We start from the raw sequence: 25,130 nt of genomic DNA, 5'->3' as shown, positions 1-25,130 counted from the left end.
GTCACCCAGATCTTCTTGTATGATATTCTGGTCCTTCTCCACATTGGCAATACCTCCCAACTTTGTGTCATCTGCACATTTTATTAGCACACTCTCACTTTTTTTGCCAAGGTCAGTAATAAAAATGTTAAATAAGATTGGTCCCAGAACCGATCCTTGAGGAACTCCACTAGTAACCTCCTTCCAGCCTGACAGTTCACCTTTCAGTATGACCCGTTGTAGTCTCCCCTTTAACCAGTTCCTTTATCCACCTTTCAATTCTCATATTAATCTCCATCTTTTCCAATTTAACTAATAATTTTCCATGTGGAACTATATCAGATGCTTTATAGAAATCCAGGTAGATTAAATCTACTGCAATTCTTTTGCGAGAAAATCAGTTATCTCCTTAAAGAAAGAGATCATGTTGGTCTGGCACAATTTACCTTTTCTAAAACCACCTTTATTTTATGCCAATTACTGTTTAGCTCTATATCCTTAACTACTTTCTCTTTCATAATTTGTTCTAAGATCTTGCATACAACTGAGGTCAGATTTAACAGATCTGTAGCTTCCTTGCTCACTTTTTTATCCCTTTCTTAAATATAGTAGTATATTTGCAAATCTCCACTCCTAGGATATGATCCCCTAGTTTACAGATTTATTAAAATACTTCCCTGCACTTTCTGATCTCCATGTGGTAGCTTTCCTTGCAGAACCATCATGTCTTCCATTCCTTGCAGGTTTTCTCTTAATCATCTGTTTGAGAAGCTCTCTCATCTGGGCTGGTCTGCAACCCTTCCCTATGATTTTTTCCCTCTTGCTTGGGATGCCGGCTTCAGATTGCTTCTGCAACTTTGGCAAAATAATTCCAAGCCTCCTCCACATTCAGATCTTGAAGTTCTTCACACCAGTCCACTTTCCAAATAATTCCCTTAATTTTTTTAAGTTAGCCCTTTTGAAATCAAGTTCCCTAGTTGTATATCCAGTTTTGTTAATCCTTCCATTTAGTTGCAATTAGCTCATAATCACTCAAACCAAGGTTGTCCCCTACAACCAATTTTTCTATGAGGTCCTCATTGCTCACCAATACCAAATCTCAAATGGCATCACCTCTTGTTGGTTCAGCAACTAGTTGGTGAAGAAATCTGTCAGCAATCATATCCAGGAAAATCTGGGCCCCTACTATTATTAGTTTCAAAGTGGTAGCCTGTTAGTCTCTATCAGCAAAAACAATGAGGAGTCCTCGTGGCACCTTAGAGACTAACAAATTTATTTGGGCATAAGCTTTCGTGGGCTAGAATCCACTTCATCCAATGCATGGATTGGAAAATACAGTAAACAGAATATATATTCTAGCACATGAAAAGATGGGCGTTGCCTCACCAAATGCGGGGTGAGTGCTTACGAGACAACTCAGTTAAGGTGGAAGTGGCCGATTCTCAATAGTTGACAAGAGGGGGTGAATTCCAAGGGAGGGAAAATTACTTTTGTAGTGCCAACAAGGCCAATGCAATCAAGGTGGCCGATTTCCAAAAGTTGACAAGAAGGTGTGAGTATCAGCAGAGGGAAAATTATTTTTTGTAGCATTTGTCCTCCAATCTATCACTTCCCCAAAGTGATTTTGGCCAAAACAGACTCTGTCTTATCTAGTCCATCATTTCTAATTTCTTTACAGTCTACCTCATCATTAATATACAATGCTGATCCACCACCTTTGCCTTTATTTCTGCCTTTCCTGAACAGCACATACCCATCAATACCTAGTCTCCAGTCATGACTATTATTCCACCATGTTTCTGTTATCCCTACAATACCTGGTTTCACTTCCAACATCAGTAGTTTTAGTTCCTCCATTTTATCACCCAGGCTCCTTGCATTAGTGTACAAACATCTTAACTGTTGCTGCTTGACTTGGCCCACATTCCCTCCTGATTGGGTAGAGTTATTCCAGTTCCCGTATCACTTTTCTGACTGGCATCAGCACTATTCTACTTCATAATGTCCATTCCCCTACCCACTGTGGCTTTTTTCTCCATTGCTGTATCCTTTCTTACTTGATTTTCCTCCCTCTCAATTCTAGAATCAGGCATGGAGATTACATGAACATCTCCCCCAAGTTTCTAGTTTAAAGCTCTTTTAATCAATTATGCCAATCTCCAACCAGAAACGGTCCCTTTTGGTCTGAAATATAAGAATCAATGAATGAAAAAAGTTGGAGTATAGGGCAGAAGAGGGGCAAATTAACTGGGTGACAGCTTGTTGGGGTGTGTGGAGAAACTTTATGGATCTCTCTGAAGAGAAGAAGTTTCTCTGTTGAGAGACAATATAAACCCAGCTCTCAGTTTGCAGTGGGAACTCTTATGGGATCAGAAGATGGAAATCTATCTAATTTCATGGTACAGCCAAATCTTTTGATGTTCATTACTTTTCACTATCACAGGATGCAGCTCATGGAGAAAGGAGATGCGGAAAATCAAACAGATTTCACAGAATTCATCCTCCTGGGGTTTGGGGATCTCCCAGAACTGCAGATCCTTCTCTTCCTGGTTTTCCTAGTGATCTACATTGTCACCATGGCCGGGAACATCCTCATCATTGCTCTAGTTGTGGCTGATCAGCACCTTCACACCCCCATGTACTTCTTCCTGGGGAACTTGTCCTGCCTGGAGACCTGCTACACTTCTGCCCTCCTGCCCAGGATGCTGGCCAGTCTCCTGACTGGAGACAGAACCATTTCTGTGGGGGGCTGCATGACACAGTTTTTTTTCTTTTGTTTTCTAGCAACTACGGAATGTTATCTCCTGGCAGCGATGTCTTATGACCGGTATTTAGCCATATGCAAACCACTGCACTATGGAACATGTATGAATGGCAAGTTGTGCCTCCAAATAGCAGCTGGGTGTTGGATAAGTGGATTTCTACCTTGTATAATAATGATGTGTGTTATGTCACAATTAATTTTCTGTGGCCCCAATGAAATGGACCATTTCTTTTGTGATCTCACACCAATTTTAATGCTCTCCTGCAGCGACACCAACCAGATGATGCTGGTTTTTTATATATTTTTCTTCCCAGATGCAATTTCCCCATTTCTATTAACCTTGACATCCTATGTCTGTATTGTTAGCACCATCCTGAGAATTCCTTCCACCACTGGGAGGCAAAAGGCCTTTTCCACTTGCTCCTCTCACCTCATTGTGGTAACACTTTTCTATGGGACCATAATGATTGTCTATATGCTACCGAAATCCAGCAACCTGAAAGCCCTGAACAAAGTGTTCTCTGTCTGCTACACAGTCCTGACTCCCCTGGCCAATCCCCTCATCTACAGCCTGAGAAACAGAGAAGTCAAGGAGGCCCTGAGAAAAGCTGTCAGAAAATGTCTGGTTCTCCCAAAGAATTTAGAATAGTTGAATGAAATGAAGATCAATCAATCTGGTTTCTATTGTGAAAGAAGGAGGGTTTAAGTGGGCCCTGATACAGAAATGCAGTATACAAGAAATATTTGTGCACGCTCACAAACACACACACGAATATAACGTTATATCAATAGAATAAAAACCAGCAGGATCTTATTAAGAGGGATAAGGCAAAGATGCCACATTTATTGGAAATATATTAATAAAGCAAAAAAGAAAAGAAAACAACATTTTGACTACTTATTCCTTATACACACACACACACACATATATATATTCACACAATTATTCTTTCAAGTTCTGTATAGGCGTTATAGTTACCAGCCTAGAAGTTGCTCATACCAAGTTACTGACCCGTTATCTTGGTCATGAGGATGGAGCGGAGTCTGTGTCTGTCATAAACAGATAGTTAAGGATTAATGTCTCTTTTACCTGTAAACAGTTAAGAAGCTCAGTGAACCTGGCTGACACCTGACCAGAGGACCAATGGGGGGACAAGATACTTTCAAATCTTGGTGGAGGGAAGTCTTTGTTCGTGCTGTTTGTTTTGTTCATTGTTCGCTCTTGGGGCTAAGAAGATCCAGACGTACACCCAGGTTTTCTCCAATCTTTCTGAATCAGTCTCTCATGTTTCAAAATAGTAAGAACTAGCCAGGCAAGGCGGATTAGTCTTATGTTTGTTTTCTTAACTTGTAAATGTGTCTTTTGCTGGAAGGATTTTTACCTCTGTTTGCTGTAACTTTGACTATCAGGCTAGGGGGGTGGGGGAAAGTCCCTCTAGTCTATATTAATCTGAATACCCTGTAAGCATTTATCATCTTGATTTTACAGAGATTATTTTTACTTTTTCTTTCCTTAATTAAAAGCTTTCTTTTTTAAGAACCTGATTGATTTTTTTTCTTGTTTTAAGACCCAAGGGGATTGGGTCTGAACTCAGCAGGGACTGGTGGGGGGAAAAGGAGGGGGGAAGGTTAATTCCTTTTTGTGTTAAGATCCAAGGAGTTTGGATCAGTGCAGCCTCTCAGGGTAACCCAGGGAGGGGAAAGTCTGGGGGGGGGGGGGGAAAACAGGGGGAAGGCTAGTTTCTCCTTGTGTTCAGATCCAAGGGGTTTGGGTCTTGGGTTCCCCAGGGAAGGTTTTGGGGGAACAGGAAGTGTGCCAAATACTATATTTTGGCTGGTGGCAGCGTACCAAATTTAAGCTAGTAATTAAGCTTAAAAGTGATCATGCAGGTCCCCACTTTTTGGATGCTAAACTTCAAAGTGGGGAAAAGAGCTTGACAGTGTCAGATGCACCTGATGCTCCTGGAGGCTGGCAGCAGAACCAGAGACTCAAAGTCCTCAGTCTTTTAGAGTCCATTTTTATAGGAATTAATTCCTATGTTAGTCTATGGGAACTGTTTCATTCTGCTGTTGCTGACTCAGTCAGCAGATGGCACATTCCTGGTGGCTCCACACTGTCCAAAGTTTGTGTTTCTCATCCTTCCAGGTGTTGAGGTGGATCCCAGTTTACCCTCTGGGGGTTGTCTGGTGGTCCACTTGACACATTCTTTGGCCGATGGATACTCTCTTTCTAGGCTGGCACCTCCCTAACCATTCATGTACATCAAGAATTCATCAACATACATTCCATATCTTAACCATATTTTAATTTACTATTTCCACCACTTTCGGAGTGTGTGCTAATTCATTTGAGACTCCCGGCCCTTTAATCACAGAGGGTGGGGGTCTGTTCCTAGGAGCCCTTGCTGTTACAATGAAGTGAAAGCCACTTAACAGCTTTTGGCATTTGTTTACATTGTACCAATACAGCTTAAGACTCACAGCGGGGTTGGTAGCATAGTGTTTACTTCAAGAACAAAGTCAATTAACTTGTTTGTAAATTTTACATAATAGAGTATCTTTCATGGAACAGATACAATCAATGGTTTCCACAGACAGGAGCTTACATGTTTTAACAGAAGAACTAAAAGATTTTTGTAGTTGGTGAAACTGTTGGATTTTCAAAGTGTGGGGGACAAATTATGGGGGGTCACTGTCACTTGGGGGAATCACTGTTAAAGCCTTCTTTAATATCCCTACAATAAGAGAGATACAGATGGTTGGGATTTTGCAGGGGGCGGAGGGGAGAAAAGGTTTTGACTTCTCATCAAAATAACTAAAACTTGAAAAATGAAAAAAAATTGCTTTTTGGAAACTGACATCTGAAAATGTTCAGATAGAAACTATGAAAAAAAGGTTATGCACTGTTGTTGTGGCTGTGGTGGTCCCAGAATATTACAAAGACAAGGTGTGACCCTCTGTACCTCAACATAGCACTCTAGACCCCAATATTCACCACTGTGATATGACTATGATGTGTTTGGTACAAAGTATGCCTTGGGAGGTATCATTTGAGAAGTCTTGATCCGCTGAACAGTAATATCCTGTTGAATTGTGGGTACTGCATTGTATATGATGTTATGAATTATTGCTGAGTGTGTTACTGAAATATAGTGAGTTTGGGAGATGGCCACAGCTGGCCTTCCTGTAACAACAAAGAGGCAACCATCACTTGCTTGACAGGCGTTGATGGCCCATGAAGAAGAATCAACTCTCCCAGAGACTTCACAGAGGGCAGCCTAGGTCGGGCAGTACTCACTGCTTATGTCACAGCAAGGATCTTTCTAACACCTGGAGAGAAAGTATAAGGAGGGTCAATGACATCACCACTTGGTCTCACTCCTCCACCATCTCAACACCTGGAAGATCGTCTGGAAGGCAAAGACTTTGAACTGAGGAAGATTGGTCCCAGGTTGGGAAGGGATTCCAGCCTGTGTATTTAGAACTGTGAGCTGCCTGTAACATCTATTAGAGTGAGAAACTATTTGATTCAAATCTTGCTTCATTTCTCAAATTTAGACTGCAAATTTATTTTTTATGTAATCAACTCTGATCTCTATGCCTGCTTCTAATAATCACTTAAAATCTCTCTTTGTGCAGTTAATAAATCTGTTGTATATTTTACCTAAAACAGTGTGTGTTTCTGGTTGAAGTGCTTGGGGAAATCTCAGCTCAGCTTAACAAGGGCTGTTGCACGTCTACTTTCATTTGTTGGTGTGGTGAAAAAATTAATGAGCTTGCGCTGTCCAAGGGAGCCTTGAGCAGTGCAGGACAGTATATTTCTAGGGTGCAAGGCTGGGGTGATTGGCTGATGCTCTCTCTGTATAATTCTTGACTGGCTTAGAGAACATTCATGCAATTTAACTGGGTGTGGGTCTCCACAAGCTGATGGCTGAGTGATCACAGCACCTGGAAGGGTTTGCTCCTTGTCACTGGCATAGTATTGTGAGAGACAGCCCAGGCTGGAGAGTTAAGGGGACACAGTGGTCCCACGCATCCAGGTTATACCATGGGGATCCCATCACACAAGGAGGGTGAGGTAATATCTTTTATTGGACCATCTTCTGCTGCTGAGAGACTCAAGTATACTTCAAGGAACTGCAATAGAGTGATCTCTTTGTGATAAGTGTTCACTCAGAGGTGATACAGTGTTTGTCTTATCATTTTTCTGTGTCTGTTCATTGGAGAGCATAGTGGTTGTCTGGTTTCACCAACATAGCTGTTGTCTGGGCATTTGATTCCCTGGGTGAAGTACACCACATGTCGTGATAGGCACATGTAGGACTCATGGATCTTGAAAGGTGCATTGAAGGGAGTATTGCTCATTGTAGCAGTTGAGATATGTCTGCTGCTTTTGCATCTGTTGTTCTGGAAGGATCTGATGCTGCTTTGAGTTGGTGTGTCCTGATCTATGGGGAACTTGCTTCTGATGATGAGCTTGGAAAGGATAGGGGCAGATGTTTGAAAGCCAGAACTGGGGGTTCAGGAAAGATTTCTTTCAGGATGTGATCCCCATTGAGTGTGGATTGTAATTGTTTAATGATACTTTTCACAAAGCGATCACTCTACCTCTGACATCTCAGACCTCATTCTCAAAGAAATCTGCACAACCCCGTCAAAAGATGAGCCTGGGAACTTAAATTCATAACTTTGGAAGACACTAAAGATCACGAACTGAATAGACGCGCTAGATTTATGGCTTATTACAACAAACTGTAATCAACTAACCCCTCCTCATGCACACACACACACCAGCCTTTCCCCCCCTCCCTTCCATGACTGGAGGAGTGTTAAAGGGCCATTTCAACTTGAATGGTACCTTGAAATGTTTGTTAACTACTTATGATAAACTACCTTGTATATAGCTGTGATACTGAGTTCATTTCCCAGACTGAAGAAGAGCTCTGTGTAAGCTCAAAAGCTTTTGTCTCTCACCAACAGAAGTTGGCCCAATCAAAGATATCACCCCTCCCACCTTGTCTCGCTCTCTCAAGAAAATATTCTGCTGTTTTCAGTTTTGTCTCAAAAAGTTAAAATCTTTGGAGGTGGTTTGCATGGTGCTCCTTTCTACTCAGCTGAGGAAAGAGAGAGGGGTACAGACTCACAATCACACCCCTGCTCCCTGGGTTAGGTCTGTTCCTTAGGGGAGGGCTAAGGAAGGGAGGAAAGGTCACCAGCCCTACATACGGTGAAATTGGGATGCTGGTGCAAGGGTAAAGGGGTCAGGAGCCCTGTGGGGGTTTCTGGGATGAACCCCAGGGGACCGGAGTGACTGAAGAAGGGAGAGAGGGGTTGGGGTAGCCAGGAGATGTGGGCATTCAAGCTGATGTTTAGAGTAGATGGACCTGAGTGTTGGGGGCCACGGAAGGGCCCTGGGTGGAGCAGGTGTGCTGGAGCAGTGGCAGGAGGGGTTGGGGTGAAAAGAGAGGGAGGTCGGGGGAGGGAAGTGGTTTGAGGATGGTGACATAGGGACAGTTTTCAGAGGTGGGTTTATTGGGTAATGGTGCTGAGAGGATGATGAGCAGCAGTGGGGTAAGGTCTGGGTGGAGGTAAGGGGAATTTGGGTGGAAGGGGGTGGTGGCAGGGTGATGTTTTCTGGGGGTGTTTAGTTGGAGCGGTGTGCCACAGGGTGGATATATGTGGGAAGAAGGGGGTTGGTGCAGTGGGGTGGGTGGGGGATGTGGCAGAAGGAGCTTTTGTGGGGTTTGGGTTTCTCTGGGGGTGTCTGGATGTGTTTATTTGGGGATGGATGGGTTTAAATAGGAGCTGGTGGGAGGGTTGGAGGTTATATGGGGGTCTATGGTGGGGTGTTGGCTTGGGACTGCAGGAGAGTTTTGGGGGATCTAAGGTAGAGAGTTCACTGGGAGCTGTTGGAGAAGGTTGGGGGTACTACAGGAAGGGGATGGGGGGATGTAGGGTGGGATTAATTGGGGGGTCAGTGATGGGGCTTTGGAGGGGGCAAAGGGAGGGGCGGTGTGGGGCTGGGAGCACAGGGAGCCATGTGGCAGTGCCGATGGCCACAGCTGGCTGTGTCTGTGCCTATCTCCCTCCTCCGCAGCCCCTTCTCCCTCTCTTCCCCTCCCTCCATCTCACCAGGGACAAGGCTGACACTCTGGGCACTGGGCATGCTCAGGACAGACTCTGCCCACAGCACCATGCCGGGCCACAGGGACTCTCCCTGCTGGTCCTGCTGCTGGGCAGCCCCGGGGGATGGGTCTCACCAAGTGGGTGGCTCGCTCAGATCTGGTGGGGGGTGAACTCCCTCTAACCCAGTCCATCGCTGGCAACACGCATGGTTCATCCCGAAGCTACTGAGGATCTCTTGGAAGGAGGCGTCCAGTCCTGATTTAAAGACTCCAAATGATGGAGAATCCACCACAGCCCTGGACAAACTGTTTCACTGGCCAATTGCCCTCACCATTAAAAACATGCCCCTTCTTTCTAGCTTGACTTTGTCTCCTTTCTGCTGCAAGCCATTGGCTCTCATTCTTCTTTGTCTAGGAGACTGAAGAGCCCCCGGCAATCAGAAACACCCTCCCCTGTAGGTACTTCTAGTCAACTCTTTGTTGAAGCTTTGCTCACCATTTTCCTGTTAAGTTACATTGTTTGAGGTTCTTGAGTCTCTCACTGTAAGGTCAGTTTTCCAGATCCCCAAATCGTTCTTGGAGCAGAGGTCAGCACCACCATGCTGTATGATAGACACTTGACAAAATTACTGAACTTAGTGACAGACATTGGGAGGGAGGTTATGTCTTTCAGTCATTCAACCCAGACTCAGATCGCGATTTTTACCTCAGCATTTTTACCACAGAGACTTGTGTCCATGTACGGACATGTTGCCTACCCCTATCTTGGAGCAACTCTGAACCATTTACCAAGGGATGTGGTGGAGTCGCCATCATCTGGAGACTTTACAGGAAGGCTGAATTCCCCTTCTAAAAGCTGCACTCCAAATAGAGTCATTGATTTTAAATAATGAACATGCCTTTAGAGAAGGGGGACTGGATCCAGAGTCTCCTATGTCCTGAGAGAGCCCTGTATCCCCTGAGGCTCAGAGTTACGGGGCAGCTGTGTCTGATTCAAAGAGAGTGGCCGAGAGCCCCAGTCAGAAGGATGTGCCTTCCTCCAGCCAGGATTTAGGTGCTGAACTTTATGGGTGGGGAGACACTCCTGTGCTTAACATCTCCCAGTGGCAACCTTAGGCGCCTGCCTGCAGCACACACTGGCTTTTGACACTCCCAGTCTTAGCCTCATCTCTCCCCATTCATTGTTCAGGGAGCCTGAGTACCTCTCTCAGGCATTGTGAATCCCAAGGATTTCCTCGCTGCTGATAAGCTAAGAATTGCTACACTCTAAGTTCCTGTGTGAATCACAAAAATGTAGAGTGGGAAGGAACCTTGAGACATCCTCACTGCCCATGGCAAGATGACACCAGTGCCCCGCTATTGACAACCTAACCCAGTGGTTTTCAACCTGGGTCCACAGACTATGTCTAGGGTTACCAAAAGGGTTTGCACCCCCATTCAAATTTTTTTTAGAGGTCCACAAATGAAAAAAGCTTGAAAACCACTGACCTGAATGATTCTGTATTGGAATGGGTATTGACAGCAGTGAGATTGGATGCGAGAGTGGTCTGCGGCTTTAATGATGGGTAGGGAAAGTACAGGGTTAATTGGTATCATGCATGCGACAGTGAAGGGGTTGTTATAACACAGGGGCCCATTGTGCCAACTGGCAAAGGGTTTGCTGTTTACAAGCAACTTCTGTCTCAAAGCTCATAGACTTTAAGGTCAGAAGGGACCATTATGATCACCTAGTCTGACCTCCTGCACAACAGACCACAGAATCTCACCCACCCACTCCTGTAACAAACCCTGACCTATGTCTGAGTTATTGAAGTCCTCAACTCGTGGTTTAAAGACTTCAAGGTGCAGAGAATCCTCCAGCAAGTGACTAGTGTCCCATGCTTCTGAAGAGGATGAAAAACCTCCAGGGCCTCTGCCAGTCTGCCCTGGAGGAAAATTCTTTCCTGACACCAAATATGGCGATCAGTTAAACCCTGAGCATATGGGCAAGACTCACCAGCCAGACACCCAGGAAAGAATTCTCTGTAGTAACTCAGATCTCACCCTATCTAGTGTCCCATCACATGCCATTGGGCATATTTACCACTAATAGTCAAAAATCAATTAATTGCCAAAATTAGGCTATCCCGTCATACTATCCCTTCCATAAACTTATCAAGCTTAGTCTTTTACCTCCACTGCTCCCCTTGAAGGGCTATTCCAGAATTTCTCCTTTGATGGTTAGAAACCTTCATCTAATTTCAAGTCTAAACTTCCTGATGGCCAGTTTATACCCATTTGTCCTTGTGTCCACTTTGGTACTAAGCTTAAATAATTCCTCTCCCTCCCTGGTATTTATCGCTCGGATATATTGATAGGAAGCAATCGTATCCCCTCTTAGCCTTTTGGTTAGGCTAAACAAGCCAAGCTCTTTCAGTCTCCTTTCATAAGACAGGTTTTCAATTCCTTGGATCATTCTAGTAGCCCTTCTTTGTACCTGTTCTAGTCTGAATTCATCCTTCTTAAACATAGGAGGCCATAACTGCACACAGTATTCCAGATGAGGTCTCACCAGTGCCTTGTATAACGGTACTAACACCTCCTTATCTCCACTGCAAATACCTCGTCTGATGCATCCCAAGACCACATTAGCTTTTTTCACAGCCATATCACATTGGCGGCTCATAGTCATCCTGCGATCAACCAATACTCCAAGGTCCTTCTCCTCCTCTGTTACTTCCAAGTGATGCGTCCCCAGTTTATAACAAAAATTCTTGTTGTTAATCCCTAAATTGCACTTTTCACTATTAAACTTCATCCTATTACTATTACTCTAGTTTATAAGGAGTAAAGACCTGACAAACTCACTACAACGAATACATCACTTTTGTGGTGTTTATCCATAAAGGGTAGCATCCAAGGTGTCTATTGAAAGCTTGTAACGTATGGATACTCAATTATTGCGAGATGTACATATGGGTAATATTTAGGGAATAATGTAGCTATACTAAACATTTTGCCTTTATGGTCTTGGAGAAAGAGTTAGTCAGCAGGGAATCATGTGTCTTGGTGATGGCCCATTTAACTGGGAGGGAGTTGTCATCCCTTCCTGGCTCATCTATTATGTAATGTATCACTCAATTGTCTACCTTTGCACCAACCCAGAACAATCTACAGAAAGCCAAAGACCCTGTAAACATCAAAACCCTGTGGAAGTGAAAAAGATAATATGACAGCAATGGGATGGCCCTGTCCAGGAATAAAGACAAAAGACTGATTCCATATATCAAGGAGAAGGAGACCACACCTGTTTGCTGAGGAGCTACCTTGCTGAGTAGGGGTGTTTTATGAAAGACTAGGTCCTAGCTCCTTAGGGCCAGCAATCCTTGTGACAGACTGAATTTTGGGGTGACAATCTACTTTATTAGATAGGAAAGGTGACCATTAGTAAGCATAGGCCCTAGTTTGTGTTTTATGATTTTGTCTTGTATGTAGTCATTTGCTTCTGTCACTCACAGTTGTTTCTGTGTGAATCTCTGTTCTTTCTTAAATAAATTCCTTTTTGTTTTACTGTAACTGAACTCAAGTGCTGTGTGACAGAGGACTTGGGGAGGGGGTAAGGTGAAATTGAAGTGCAGGGGTCCTTGGGAATCCAGCAATCAGGGTGGATGACAGAAGGGGGCAATATGAAGGGATGCAGGAGCTAGACTGCATTGATTGTCAGCCTACAGGGCTGGTGGGAAGTGGAGGAGTGTCTGATGGGCTGGTTGTGTCAGGAGCGCTCACTCAGCCAACACAGGGAAGATTCCCTCATGCTGGAGGTAGGGGATAACAAGTCAACTCCCAGCCCTAGGCACCCCAAGCAGCATCATAGTTGTAAAAGTGTTGTTACATTTTACAAGTGCTGGCTCACCACTGAGGGCTAGGCAGCTGCAGATAGCACCTGTCCATTGCTTTGACGAGGCAGAGAAGCAGTGTATGTATTATGGGCATGGGGGGAGGGGGAGGGGGAGGGAGAGGAGAATGCACTGAGGGCAGAGTTAGAGTGACAGAGACCTTTACCTTACCCAAAGTTTGAATTTTGCTGAACACGATGGTATGGAAGGGCATAAGCTTTCCCCTCAGCCACATGGTTGCTCTATAATTCCTCAGTGTTCCACCCCCCACTTTGGTTATAGTGCAGTGGCTTTCAACAGTTATTCATTTGTGGACCCCTAAAAAATTTCCAAGGGAGGTGTGGACCCCTCTGGAAATCTTAGGCAGCCTACAGACCCCAAAGGGTCCTCTGGACCACAGGTTGAAAACCACTGTTGTAGTACAATGGAAGTTCTTTACAATGTTTGCACTTGCTACCAGGGCTGGTTAGAGAAACCCCATCCATGGTCTGTCCCAAAACCTTGACAGCTTTATTACATGGTGGTTACAGTAATTTTAAGCATGTGATAGATGACTGCTGCGTCTCTCCCCTTCTCCACCCCTCCCCCACGTGGAGCTCCCCACCCCCAACATTTCCAGGCCCCCCCTCTCCCCTTAAGTCATTAGTTGCACTGTAGAAGCCACTAACATGTCAGAAGTTGCTCCTTTCTGTCTCCTGTGCTGGTACATGCACACATCACAGGCAGCAGTTTCCCAGAGGGCCACACACTACCTTGGTCATGTCTCCCAAGCTGGGCCCCTCACTCCAACTACTCACCCTCAGCCGGGACTCTGCCCCTGCTTCAGCCAGGCTCCCCCAGCCATGACCCAGAGCCACCCAGTCCACTCCTCCTGTGAACTGCCCCCTCCCACACGTGACATGATTTTCTTTATTTCAGATATTTGAAAGTAAACTTATTCTCCCCATCCCAGCTGACATGGAGAGGCAGGGAGAGGGCTCAGACACCCCAAGAGGAGCAGGTCCCCCAAGTCCCAGCACACCCAGGGAAGGCGAGAATTCAGGACTCACAGTCCCCACCCCCTGAAGTCCCAAATTCTTTTGCTACTCTCTCATTCTCCAACCCTCCCCCCAGAAGTCTCCTGCCCTCCCACTCCCCTAAGCTGGGGCCCTAACCACTCTTCCCCCACCATTCATCCCCTTCCCTATAATGCACCCTCACTGCAGATCTAACCCCCCTATTTTCCATCTACTCTTATACCCACCCAGTGAGAATTTACAGGTGGCATTTGTTCTTTTTAAAATTAGTTTGAATGGCTTCTTAATTTTCTGCTGTATTCAGATCACTTTTTAAAAAAAAATTTAAAAGACACCTGGACAGAGGCAGACTTTTCCTAGATGTTTACAGTTCATTCTCTTCTGCCCATGGTGCATCTCAAATCTTCAAATTTGCTAGAAATTGTGACCATAAATCATTCACACACCCCCGCAGTGGGGCTTTATCTCAGGGACCCCTGGCTCAAATGACACCATATTTGAATCACTAGCCCTATCCTGTGCTCCCATGAAGCACAGCAAGTTTTAAGACAATCTGCATAAGAATGTGAATTTTAGAGCACTTGGAGTCATTTGCTTAACAAGAAGGGCTTCCCAACCTTGGCTAGGGTGGAGCTGCCCTGGCGCTCCATTACTGTATGAAGCAGAAGGAGAATGGAGGAGAGGGGATCCACCCATCCATCAACAGCAGAGCGGGCTCGGACAGGTGGGCAGTGGCCCACGCACCTCCATGAGAGGTTCTCAGCTGAAAGAACACCCGGGGTGGGGCTCAATACAGCCTGAAAGCACAGCTCTGAGACACATGAACTGCCCCTATTCACTTCAGTGAGGGTTCCCATCCCCCCCTCCCCAGGGCTGGAAAGTTTCTGGTGTCAAGCACACCCATCCTCAGCAGTGTGTCCTTGGTGCATGCCCTGAACCTGCCTGTTCTCAGCTCTCCCATCCAGACGGGCAAGGGCTTCCCAGATCCTGGCTCACAGAAAGGCAAGCTCCATCTGAACCTAATCCATGTAGGAGGAGACAAGGAGAAGGGGTCAGGCAGGGACCTCCTCTCAAAAATATACTGCATAGCTGTGCAGGGACCATTAATTGGAGTGGCTAGGACATCTCTGGGAATGTGCATTAGCTAGCCCTTACCTTAGTGCAGATACACACTGCCTTTAACTGCCATTTAGCTGGTCGTGGACATCCAAATCCTCTAGGCACTTTTGAGATCTCAGCCCTATCTCCCCGGGAAGGGAGCAATTCACTGCAGATGCACCTCCTCACGGGTCTGGGAATCAGCTGTCACCCCATCTGATGTCCTCTTCCATCAGCTGCTCACATTGTTACCCTACCCAGCTCAGGATGCTCCCTCCTTGTGACTCAGCCCTCAGGCCAGGTCACTATATGGCACCCCGGGGTAACACGGTCCCAGCCGACAAGCTGTCCATATGCCTTCTCAGGCAGTTTCTGTCCCAATGCCAGGTTCTGGGCCACTTAGCCAGTGTGGGGACCCAGGTACCCTCTGACTAGCACAAAAGGCCTGTTCAGTGTCAGATCCTGTTTCTGCATCCCAGCACTCTATCTCCTTGCCTACCTCTGGGTTCACCCCTGCAGCTTTCTCCATGCCCCTTCACTCCTCTAAGTCTCTTGTAAGACTTGCTAGTTCAGGGCAGAACTCCAGGCCTACTTATCCTCCTGGATCTCCTCCATGTTCCAGGCCAACTCCCTTTCTTTCCACAAAACAACTGCAGAAATCCTGCCTCCCAGCAGCTCCTTCCTGCACAGGCTTCCTGGCGTTATAATGCTATCCCAGCTCCTCCCGCAGCTGGGCTTCATCTGCCATTTGGCCCTGTCAAGCCCTGGTTTCCCTCCACGTGCAGCATCTAAAGTTAATTCCCCCCCCAGCCCACATTAACCCATTCAGGGCTTGTGTGGGGTGGACACCCCATCACACCCACACACCCAATGCAATTATCATGAGCTCAAAGCACCTTGCAAAGAAAGCGAAGCATGATTGACCACCTTTTGCAGATGGGGAAACTGAGGCATGGAGGGGTCATGTGATTTGCCCAGGGTCGCCTAGTGGATCAGTGGTAGGTATGGAAATAGAAGGCAGGTCTCCCAGATTCCTAGCCACTGCCTCCCATGACATAAACACCAGTTTAGTAAAGAAATGATGGTGCCCAGGATTGTCAAAAGGCTCACAGGGGAAAGCTGAAATTCCAAGGGAGCTGGGCCCCTAAATCCCCCTCAAAGCTCTTCAAAAATCCCATCCTAATAGAGGAGATACATCAACTTTTTTTCTTTTCTTTTTTGTGCATGTGTTTATTCTTCTTGGCATGAGTCAGGAGAGATTCTCTTGTCATGAACACTGACTGTGCTGTTAACTAAAGTGAATGGAGTGTTAACTCATAGAGATACATGTGTGATTAATTCAAAAGGTGACATGGGAACATGCAGGTTTTTGGGGGGGTTTCCCCAGGTCAGACTGACAGAGAACCTGGGGCATTTTTGCCTTCCTCTGCAGTGCAAGGCAGTGGTCACTTGCTGGCTTGGACTAGTGTAAATGGTGGATTCTGTAACTTGAGGTTTTTAAATCATGATTTGATGACTTCAGTAACTCAGCTGGAGGTTGGGGGTCTGTTCCAGGAGTGGGTGGGTGAGGTTCTGTGTCCTGTGACATGCAGAAGGGCAGACTAGATGATCATGATGGTCCCTACTGGCCTTAAAGTCAAAGTGATCTCATGGGGGGGAGTGGAAGGAGAAACTGAGGCACCGCACAGCAGAGCCACACTCAGCTGCAAGGGGGTGTTGAAGGAGGCAATGGTGACCTTCTATACAACCTGGATCAATTTCATCTGAAACATGTTAATTTCACTAACGCTCTGCTTAGCATAAACATATTCAGAAAAAACCTCAACCCCCCCAAACGGCTGTTTCACTATGTGCTCGTTAAAACCATTCCCATTAGCAAAGCTCCTTCTAAAAAGAACTCTCTCCGATTAGCCTTGCAGCACCTGTTAGCTTAGAGACCTACAGGAGGACACACCGGTAATTAGATCTTCAGATGCCTTAATGAGCACTCCCAGAAGGGCTCAGCCCAGCACAGGGCCTGGCCTGGAAAGCTGACAACCCTCTTGAGGAATTACAGGCCAGCAGCAGAAACAAAGTTACTTGTTGCTTTAATGGGTCCCACCGAGGGCCATTAGAATGGCAACGTTGCTGGGAAATGCCAGTCTCTGTGGCAGTCTCGTGGGAGCTAATTAGAACAGAAAGTCAGAGGCATTGATTAAAGTTAGAGAAAGGAAGGGACGGGTCTGTTCCTATGGCAGATAGCCCTGATGGGAAAGCCAAAGGGGTCGAGCTGTTCATTCCCAGCACCTGTGGCAGGTGATCCCTCCCTTCATAAATTCCATTAGACCCCCCAGGTAGTGAGGGATGTGATGGGTGGGGGGTGTGGCTGTAGTGAAACAGACATGTAAATAAACCTCAGTTTCCCACGAGGTTAGCAAAGGCGGTAGGGCCCAGGGGCAGTGAGCAAAAGGTAGTTCTGGGTTTCTAGGCCTCAGTGACTGATGGTCATTGCTGTCCTGCCCATAACCCCCAGCTCTGCCGATGTCCTCGGTCCTAACCCACAGTCCCCTTCTCCCCCACCCCATCCCATCTCTGGGCTCACACACACAGCTGTGCTGGTGCCCCTCAGTCCTAACCCGCAGCCCCCTGCTGTCCCAGCCCTGCCTCCCTTACAGCTCTGCTGATAGATCTCAGCCCTGACTTACAATACCCCCATTGTGCCTGTCCTAACGCTGCCTATACATCAGAGACATGAGCTGTCATTGCTGCCCTGCCCCAGACACACAGTGCTGACAATTCCCCTCCATCCTGACCCTTTGTGACTCAAGTTCCCTGCCCACCCTGCGCGCGTGCGCACACACACACACACACACACACACAGAGCTCTGTCAATGCACCACTGTTCTGACTGGCAGTTCCCCTCTGCAGCATCCCCCTTCTGTCTGCAGCACACGGGCTAAGGAGCCTGGCCCAGGCCCTGCATCCTCTGACCTCTGCTATTTCTGTGGAGTTCTGAGCTCCGGCAGCACCTGCCACGCCAGGCCCGGACCAGAACTGAGCTGTCTCCATGCATCACAAAGCAGCTTGCACACACACACACACACACACACCTGCCCCAAGAACAGGTGTCCTTCCTTCCAAGAGGGCGCAGAAGGGAAATACACACCCCACCCCCACACCCCGAGTGAGAGAAGAGGGCAGCAGGGATGCACGCACCTGCACCCACACACTGAGCAGGGGACAACAAAACACACACACACAAATACACAGCAGATCCCAGAGCCTCCGGCAGGGCAACAGCCTCACATACATACTGTCCCAGATACATAGGACTGATGCTGCACCCCCCAACTTTGGGCTAGTCCCTTGCAGGACCCCTTGATGGGCCAGACCCCAAAAGGGTCTCACCCTCCCTTCAGGGGAGGCCACGCGGCCTTACCACCTCCTGCACTGACCCCTGACTCCAGCCCCCATGCTTCATCCCATGAGCTCTGTCCAGCGGAGCCAGACCCTGGAAGAGACGTGTCCACTTGGCAGGGACCCGGGCATCTCCCTCAGTAACACTCAGGGAGCGTGTGTGAAACAGCCGGGTTTATTAGTCATGTGGACACAGCCTAGGAAGTGCTTAGGTTAGCACAGAGAAATGAAGGTGAAAGAATTGTCTGTTCTGATCAGCCCGGGGCCCCGCTGAGCCGAAGTGAACCCCATGTCCAGGCTGTGTCTGTCTGACCTCTGGAGTCAGTTCCCAGGAGAGAGAGAGCATCCAGAAGTCACCTCTGACCCCCAGCTTACCCCATCCCAGTCCTTCGTTCTCCAGCTGGGGGGGCGGGGGGTGTCTTTGCTCATTTTCCCTGCGAGAAGGGGGGAAATCCAGGCAGTGCTGGCATTATTGCTCCGGTCCCCTTGTTCAGCTGGGTCAGTATCAACCAGTTCCTTAACGACTCTTCATGCCACCCAGAAAGGGAGGTGATGCGCACACTCCTGTGTCTTTTAGTCTTTCCTGAAAACACATAGAGTCCTTTCCCCCCACTGGGTAACCATGCACCATATAGGGGAAACCGAGGAACATAGCAGGGTCATAAAAATATTACCCAAAATTCCCCCTTCCTCACATATACACATACACACAAAGTAATAGATCACCAAATATGTGTAAGCTTCTGTTACACTTCTGGGTCTTCATAGTATGAATTAGAATTAACCCTTGTGACTTGAGTGGGACTAACGCACTGGGGCATCCGAGATCCTGATTTGTCTCCAGAGGGCAGTTTCTAACCTTGGTCTTACTGGTGTAAGTTTCAGGAAGAAGAAGAATTCATCATATTAGTTTGGGGCATGTGATGGGGCTCCAGAGACCTTAGCTTTAATAGTGGAGCTGGCCCTGACTTTGTGACCTCAGCCAAATCACTTAGGCAAAAGTTTTCAAACTCAGGTGTCTAAAGGTAGCCAGCAAAAATCCCTACTAATCAAAGTAACCAGACTTGTAGGTGTGTTGGGCACCTGCATTTCTCAGTGATCTGTCTGGGAACCAAGGCTGCCCAGCAATCCGGAGGGGAGCAGGGAGGGAAAGAAAAAGGAAAAAAGACTAAAACAGACACATTAAGGTTACGATTTTCAAACTGCCTAAGGGATTTGGATGCCCAATTTCTATTCATTTCTAGGAGAGTTAGGCACCTAACTTGTTTAACCACTTGTGAAAATTTCACAAAGCACCTAAATACCTATAAAAACCTGTCCCTCTGGAAACTGAGATTAGATGCTTTTGAAAGTGTGACTCAGCTCCTCTCTGTGCCTCAGTTTCCCAAATGGGGCTGAGGTCTGCGGTTCTGCCAGATGAGAGCTAAGTTTGGCATTGTGAAAGCAGCTTTACAGAAGCTAGATGTCCAAATCCCATTGAAATTCAATCAGATTTAGGTGCCTAATTCCAGCCTAATTATTATTAACTTTAGGTCCCAAATTTGAAAATATTGGCCCCAAATCAATCAATCTGCATGTGCTAAACTCTTCCTAAATCTGCTCATTTGGGAAAAGCAGAGGTTGCAATTTTCACTGAGGAGCAGGACGCTTAATGCTGAACGGTTGTTTAGAACAGCCATGGATCACAGTTTTGCTAAAAGACTCATGGATTCTCAGCTGTTCCATGGCCGGAAGGGACCACTGTGATATAGTCTGTTCTGTGCACAGGCCAGAGACCCTCACTCCCTGACCCCAGCGGGGCGATGACACTTGATCGAGTGTTTGAGGCATTGGACTGGCTCTCAGAACTCACAGATCAGTTCCCTGCTTTGCCCCGACTCTCTGTGTGGCACTGAGCAGGTCACTTAGGTTGATGTTTTCAAACTAAATGCAATGGGAACTGTGTGTCCAAAACACCTAGTCAGGATTGGAAAATATTAGCCTTAAACTCTGGGCCAGATCCTCAGCCGTCGCTCCACTGGAGTCACCAGGCAGATCCTCAGTTGGTGGGACCCTGCTCTAGCTCTGCTGTAGTCACCTCATCCCTGTGTGTGCTCAGACACTACTGTGCTCAGAAGCATCTACCTACCTAGATAGACAATGGGGGCAGAACCTGTCCCCACTGAGCTTAAAGGCCAACCTCCCATTGGCGCTGGCCTCACCAGAATTGAGGCCTACATGTGTTACTCGCTGATGACTTAACAATACAAAGGCAAATCTCAGCAGGTGTCTGGGGTGCTGCAATCTCATTCACAGTCCAAGCACCCCAACCAGCCCTTGGTGCTTAGGCGTTTTGACTGACAAACAGGAAGCATTTGGAAGCAAACCAGTAAAGAGAAAAGATGGCAAATACTGCAGCTGTCAATGAAATTCTGGTTGCTTCATGCAGTCGTCAGAAAGCAGCAAAGGATAAGGAATGAGAAAGATGCAGCATTATAGGGACTGGACGGGAGGGGATGACTCATTGATCTCTTCTGGCCTTGTAAACTATGCGACCATCTGATCTTCCCTCACATATAACACAGGCCCTAGCACTAATCTCATTCTGGGATGTATTAACAGGAGTGTCATATGTAAGACACAAGAGGTAACTGTCCTGCTCTACTCGGCCCCAGTGAGGCCTCAGCTGGGGTACTGTGTCAGTTCTGGGCACTGCACTTTAGGAAAGATGTGGACAAGTTGGAGAGAGTCCAGAGGAGAGCAACAAAAATGATCAGAGTTAGAAATCCTGACCAGTGAGAAAGGGTTAAAAAAATGGGCATGTTTAGTCTTGAGAAAAGAAGACTGAGGGGGACCTGATAAGTCTTCCAATAAGTTAAAGTTCTAAAGAGGATGGGGATCCATTGTTCTCCATTTCCACGGAAGGTAAGAGAAGAACCAATGGGCTTAATCTGCAGCAAGGGAGATTCAAGTTAGATATTAGGAAAAACTTTCTAACTCTCGGGGTAGTTGAGCTCTGGAATAGGCTTCCAAGGGAGGTTGTGGATTTCCCATCACTGGAGGTTTTTAAGAACAGGTTGGACAAACACCTGTCAGAGATGGTCTAGATTTACTCTAGCTGACTCAAAGATTAAATTACTTATTCCAAGAGGAGTTGTGAAATATACATTTGATAAGTGAAGTTTCTTTTCATAACTATTTCTGATTCAGTAATTGATCAAATGTTACTCTTCATGTATCTAGGTATCATACTGCACCCAGCCCTGTCGTATCTGACTCCCAAGTATTTTTCGAGTTATCCTCATAGCACCACTGGAAGTGGGAATATCATCATTTTCATCCCTATTTTTCAAAGGGGAAACTGAGACACAAAGCAATGAAGTGACCTACCCACGGTCACGCTATGATTCGGTGATAGAGCTGAGAATTGAACCCAGCACCCATGTTCCCCAATCCAGTGAATTGCTGCGATGCTCTCTGCAGGCCAGTCTTAGATAACACACTCTATCAATATTTTGGGGACCATCCTATATTAAGTTTATATATCACTGTGGGCCAGGAATTTTACATAACGCCACACGGGAGGGTTATGCCAGCTCCTCCAGGAACCAAAAATGGCAGGCAGGGGGAGGGAAGTAAAGCAAAGCAAAGAAACTCACCATCTGTGTCTACACTGCATCCTATGCCCGGGCTCTGACTCACGTCTGAGACCAAGGCCCCCTTCTGCATGCACACAGGTCAGTCTGACTCAGCAGAGCAAACACTCAGGGCGTGGGTCCTAGGATGCTGCTCGGGGGATGGGTCAGAGCTTGAGTCCAGCTGAGACTTGGGTCCAAACCCTGTCATTGTGCAGTGTGGACATGGGTCAAGCCACAGACCCGAGTCAGAAGGTCTGCACAGGGCAGTATGCACATGTTAGCACTACTGTGAGACCCAGGTCCAGCATTGTAAACCCAGGCTTCCAATGCAGTGTGGACACTCGAGCACGTGCTTGGAAACACCGAGTTCACAAGACCGGGTTTACAATGCAGTGTAGACACACCCTCGGAGACCGATCTGCTCCAGAGCAGTTCCACACCCTCGGGGGAGGGGGGTGCTAGCACAGACTCTGTCAGTCTGGCTTTTCCAGAAACAAGGAAACAAAGAAAGGACTTCTGCTCTGAAAGGATGAGCTTGGACTAACTTCGATCCATCGAATGGACAGGACCTTCTGGGCTGGTGGAAGGACTGGAAAGACTCTGACCTGCTGGGGACCCATAAGACTGATGCGTGACTCCTGCTATGCTCAGTGTGTTTACATCTGTTAATTGTCTTTTCTCTGTGATGCTTTTCCCACAGGAGAAACCAGGAGTCCTGAGTCCCAAACCCCCCTGATCGACTCACTAGGCCACAGTTGCCTCCAGGAACCAAAAGAGAATCCGGGTACACCATGGGCCAGTCCCCTACTCCAGTCCCCAGCATGCAAAGCCCAGCTAAAGCCAAGGAGAGGACCTAGGACCCAGGACTAGATGGGAACGGATAAGGTATTACAGGCTGGAGGGTTCATACATTACTGGGTGTGCTACAATACGTGAGGCCATTTATAGCCACATACGTGTGAGTACAGACAGTCGTATGATTTCATTTTGTGTGTGGGGATTTTCTATCTATCTAGCTAAAGGCTCAGGTGTACATACTGGGCCTGTTCAAAGTCCACTGGAGTCAGCTGGACTAGCCAAAGGCGTCAAAGGAAGCTAGGCAATTAGCTTCTACCAACAGAGTTCATCTGAAGACCATTGAAAAGACTCACTCCGGCTGGAGTTTCCAGTGGGAGCTGCCTCCCCAGCTCTCTCTGAAAGAGTCTCTCCTCTGACTTCATTGGGTTTGGAACAGGATGATAGGTTGTGATTTGCAAAGAGGCCAAACCCCCTGGAACTGGGTGCCTCAACCACTTCTTCCAAAATCCCAGCCACAAGGTTTAATTTGCAAAAGTCCAGTAAAATGGGCTGAAATTCTGAGCCCATTGAAGTCGAAGACAAAACGCCCTTTGATTTCAATGGGACCAGGATGTCACTGCTGGTATCGAAGTTCCACTATTCACAGCGGGAAGTGAGAATTAGGATCTCTGAATTCCATCTGGCCTCTGGGGAAATCTCAGTCCCAGGGTGGCATTCCTTCAGGGCTTAAGGCAATTAGATCAATTACCTGGGATCTTAATCCTTCCCCAGAGTCTCTGCACCATGCGGGGCAGGTAGCTGTGATCAGACTCCAGGTGCTGTACATTGAATTTGTTGAGTTGCCTTGTCATAACTTAGTCCCAGATTTGGACCTTAGCGTCCAAAATATGGGGGTTAGCATGAAAACCTCCAAGCTTAGTTACCAGCTTGGACCTGGTACGGCTGCCACCACCCAAAAAATTAGAGTGTTTTGGGGCACTCTGGTCCCCACAAAAACCTTCCCTGGGGACCCCAAGACCCAAATCCCTTGAGTCTCACAACAAAGGGAAATAATCCTTTTTCCCTTCCCCCCTCCAGGTGCTCCTGGAGAGATACACAGAAGCAACCTCCGTGAATCCAAGCAGAGGGAGTCCGCCCTCTGTAATTCCAGTCCTGGAAACAAAAGCACTTTCCTCTTCACCCAGAGGGAATGCAAAATCAGGCTAGCAAATCCAACACACACAGATCTCCCCCTGATTTCTTCCTCCCACCAATTCCCTGGTGAGTACAGACTCAATTTCCCTGAAGTTCCCCACTAAAGAAAAACTCCAACAGGTCTTAAAAGAAAGCTTTGTATAAAAAAGAAAGAAAAATACATAAAAATGGTCTCTCTGTATTAAGGTGACAAATACAGGGTCAATTGCTTAAAAGAATATTGAATAAACAGCCTTATTCAAAAAGAATACAATTCAAAGCACTCCAGCCACTATAGACATGTAAATACAAAAACAACAAAACCATGTTTGGTACTCACAAATTGGAAACAGAAGATTAGAAAACAGGAAATAGAAATCACTCCTCCTCCGAGAGAGCATACAGGCAGACAGAAAACAAAGAACTCAGACACAACCTTCCCTCCACCCAGAGTTGAAAGAATCCGGTTTCCTGATTGGTCCTCTGGTCAGGTGCTTCAGGTGAAAGAGACATTAACCCTTAGCTATCTGTTTATGACACGCCCCCCAAATTGCAGACAGTGGGGAAGCTCACTGGCGGCGATTTCCTTCTAGAACTTTAAAATAAACAGATTACTACAACACATGCACTTTTACATATAGCACTAAGTATATAACTAACAGACTTCTACATTTTAAGAACACTTTTTAACTACTAGAGTCTGGGAAACTCTGACGGGAGAGTGCATCAGCTACTTTGTTAGAAGCTCCTGTGATGTGCTGAATTTCAAAATCAAAATCTTGGAGAGCTAAACTCCAACGAAGAAGTTTCTTATTGTTCCCCTTGGCAGTATGAAGCCACTTTAGTGCAGCATGGTCAGTTTGTAGTTGGAACCGCCGTCCCCAAACATATGGGCGTAGCTTTTCCAGGGCGTACACAATGGCATAGCATTCCTTTTCACTGACTGACCAGTGACTTTCCCTCTCAGACAGTTTCTTGCTGAGAAACACGACAGGATGGAAGTTGTGATCTGTTGCTTCCTGCATGAGCACTGCTCCTATACCACGCTCAGATGCATCTGTGGTTACTAGGAATGGCTTGTCAAAGTCCGGGGCCCTGAGCACAGGGTCAGACATGAGCATTGCCTTAAGCTGGGTAAAGGCCTTTTGACACTCATCAGTCCACTTAACTGCATTTGGCTGGGTCTTTTTGGTCAGGTCGGTCAGTGGGGCAGCGATTTGGCTGTAGTGTGGTACAAATCGCCTGTAGTACCCGGCCAAGCCTAAGAAGGATTGGACCTGTTTCTTTGA

General features: G+C 46.7%; 1 protein-coding gene across 1 annotated transcript; it reads left to right on the top strand.

The window, feature by feature from the left end:
- Positions 1–2,423: 2,423 nt before the first annotated feature.
- On the top strand, positions 2,424–3,392 carry LOC127042179 (olfactory receptor 6N1-like). The gene has a single exon (XM_050935788.1). It carries the CDS (start codon positions 2,424–2,426, stop codon positions 3,390–3,392), a length of 969 nt encoding a protein of 322 aa, XP_050791745.1.
- Positions 3,393–25,130: the final 21,738 nt, after the last annotated feature.

This window comes from Gopherus flavomarginatus, unplaced genomic scaffold (genome assembly GCF_025201925.1).
Source record: "Gopherus flavomarginatus isolate rGopFla2 unplaced genomic scaffold, rGopFla2.mat.asm mat_scaffold_34_arrow_ctg1, whole genome shotgun sequence".
NCBI classification, from domain to species: Eukaryota; Metazoa; Chordata; order Testudines; family Testudinidae; genus Gopherus; species Gopherus flavomarginatus.
This window is presented reverse-complemented; position numbering and strand designations above follow the sequence as displayed.

Bases quoted from the DNA above. Each gene is read 5' to 3' on its own strand.
- LOC127042179 (XM_050935788.1), top strand. From the start codon at position 2,424: ATGCAGCTCATGGAGAAAGGAGATGCGGAAAATCAAACAGATTTCACA.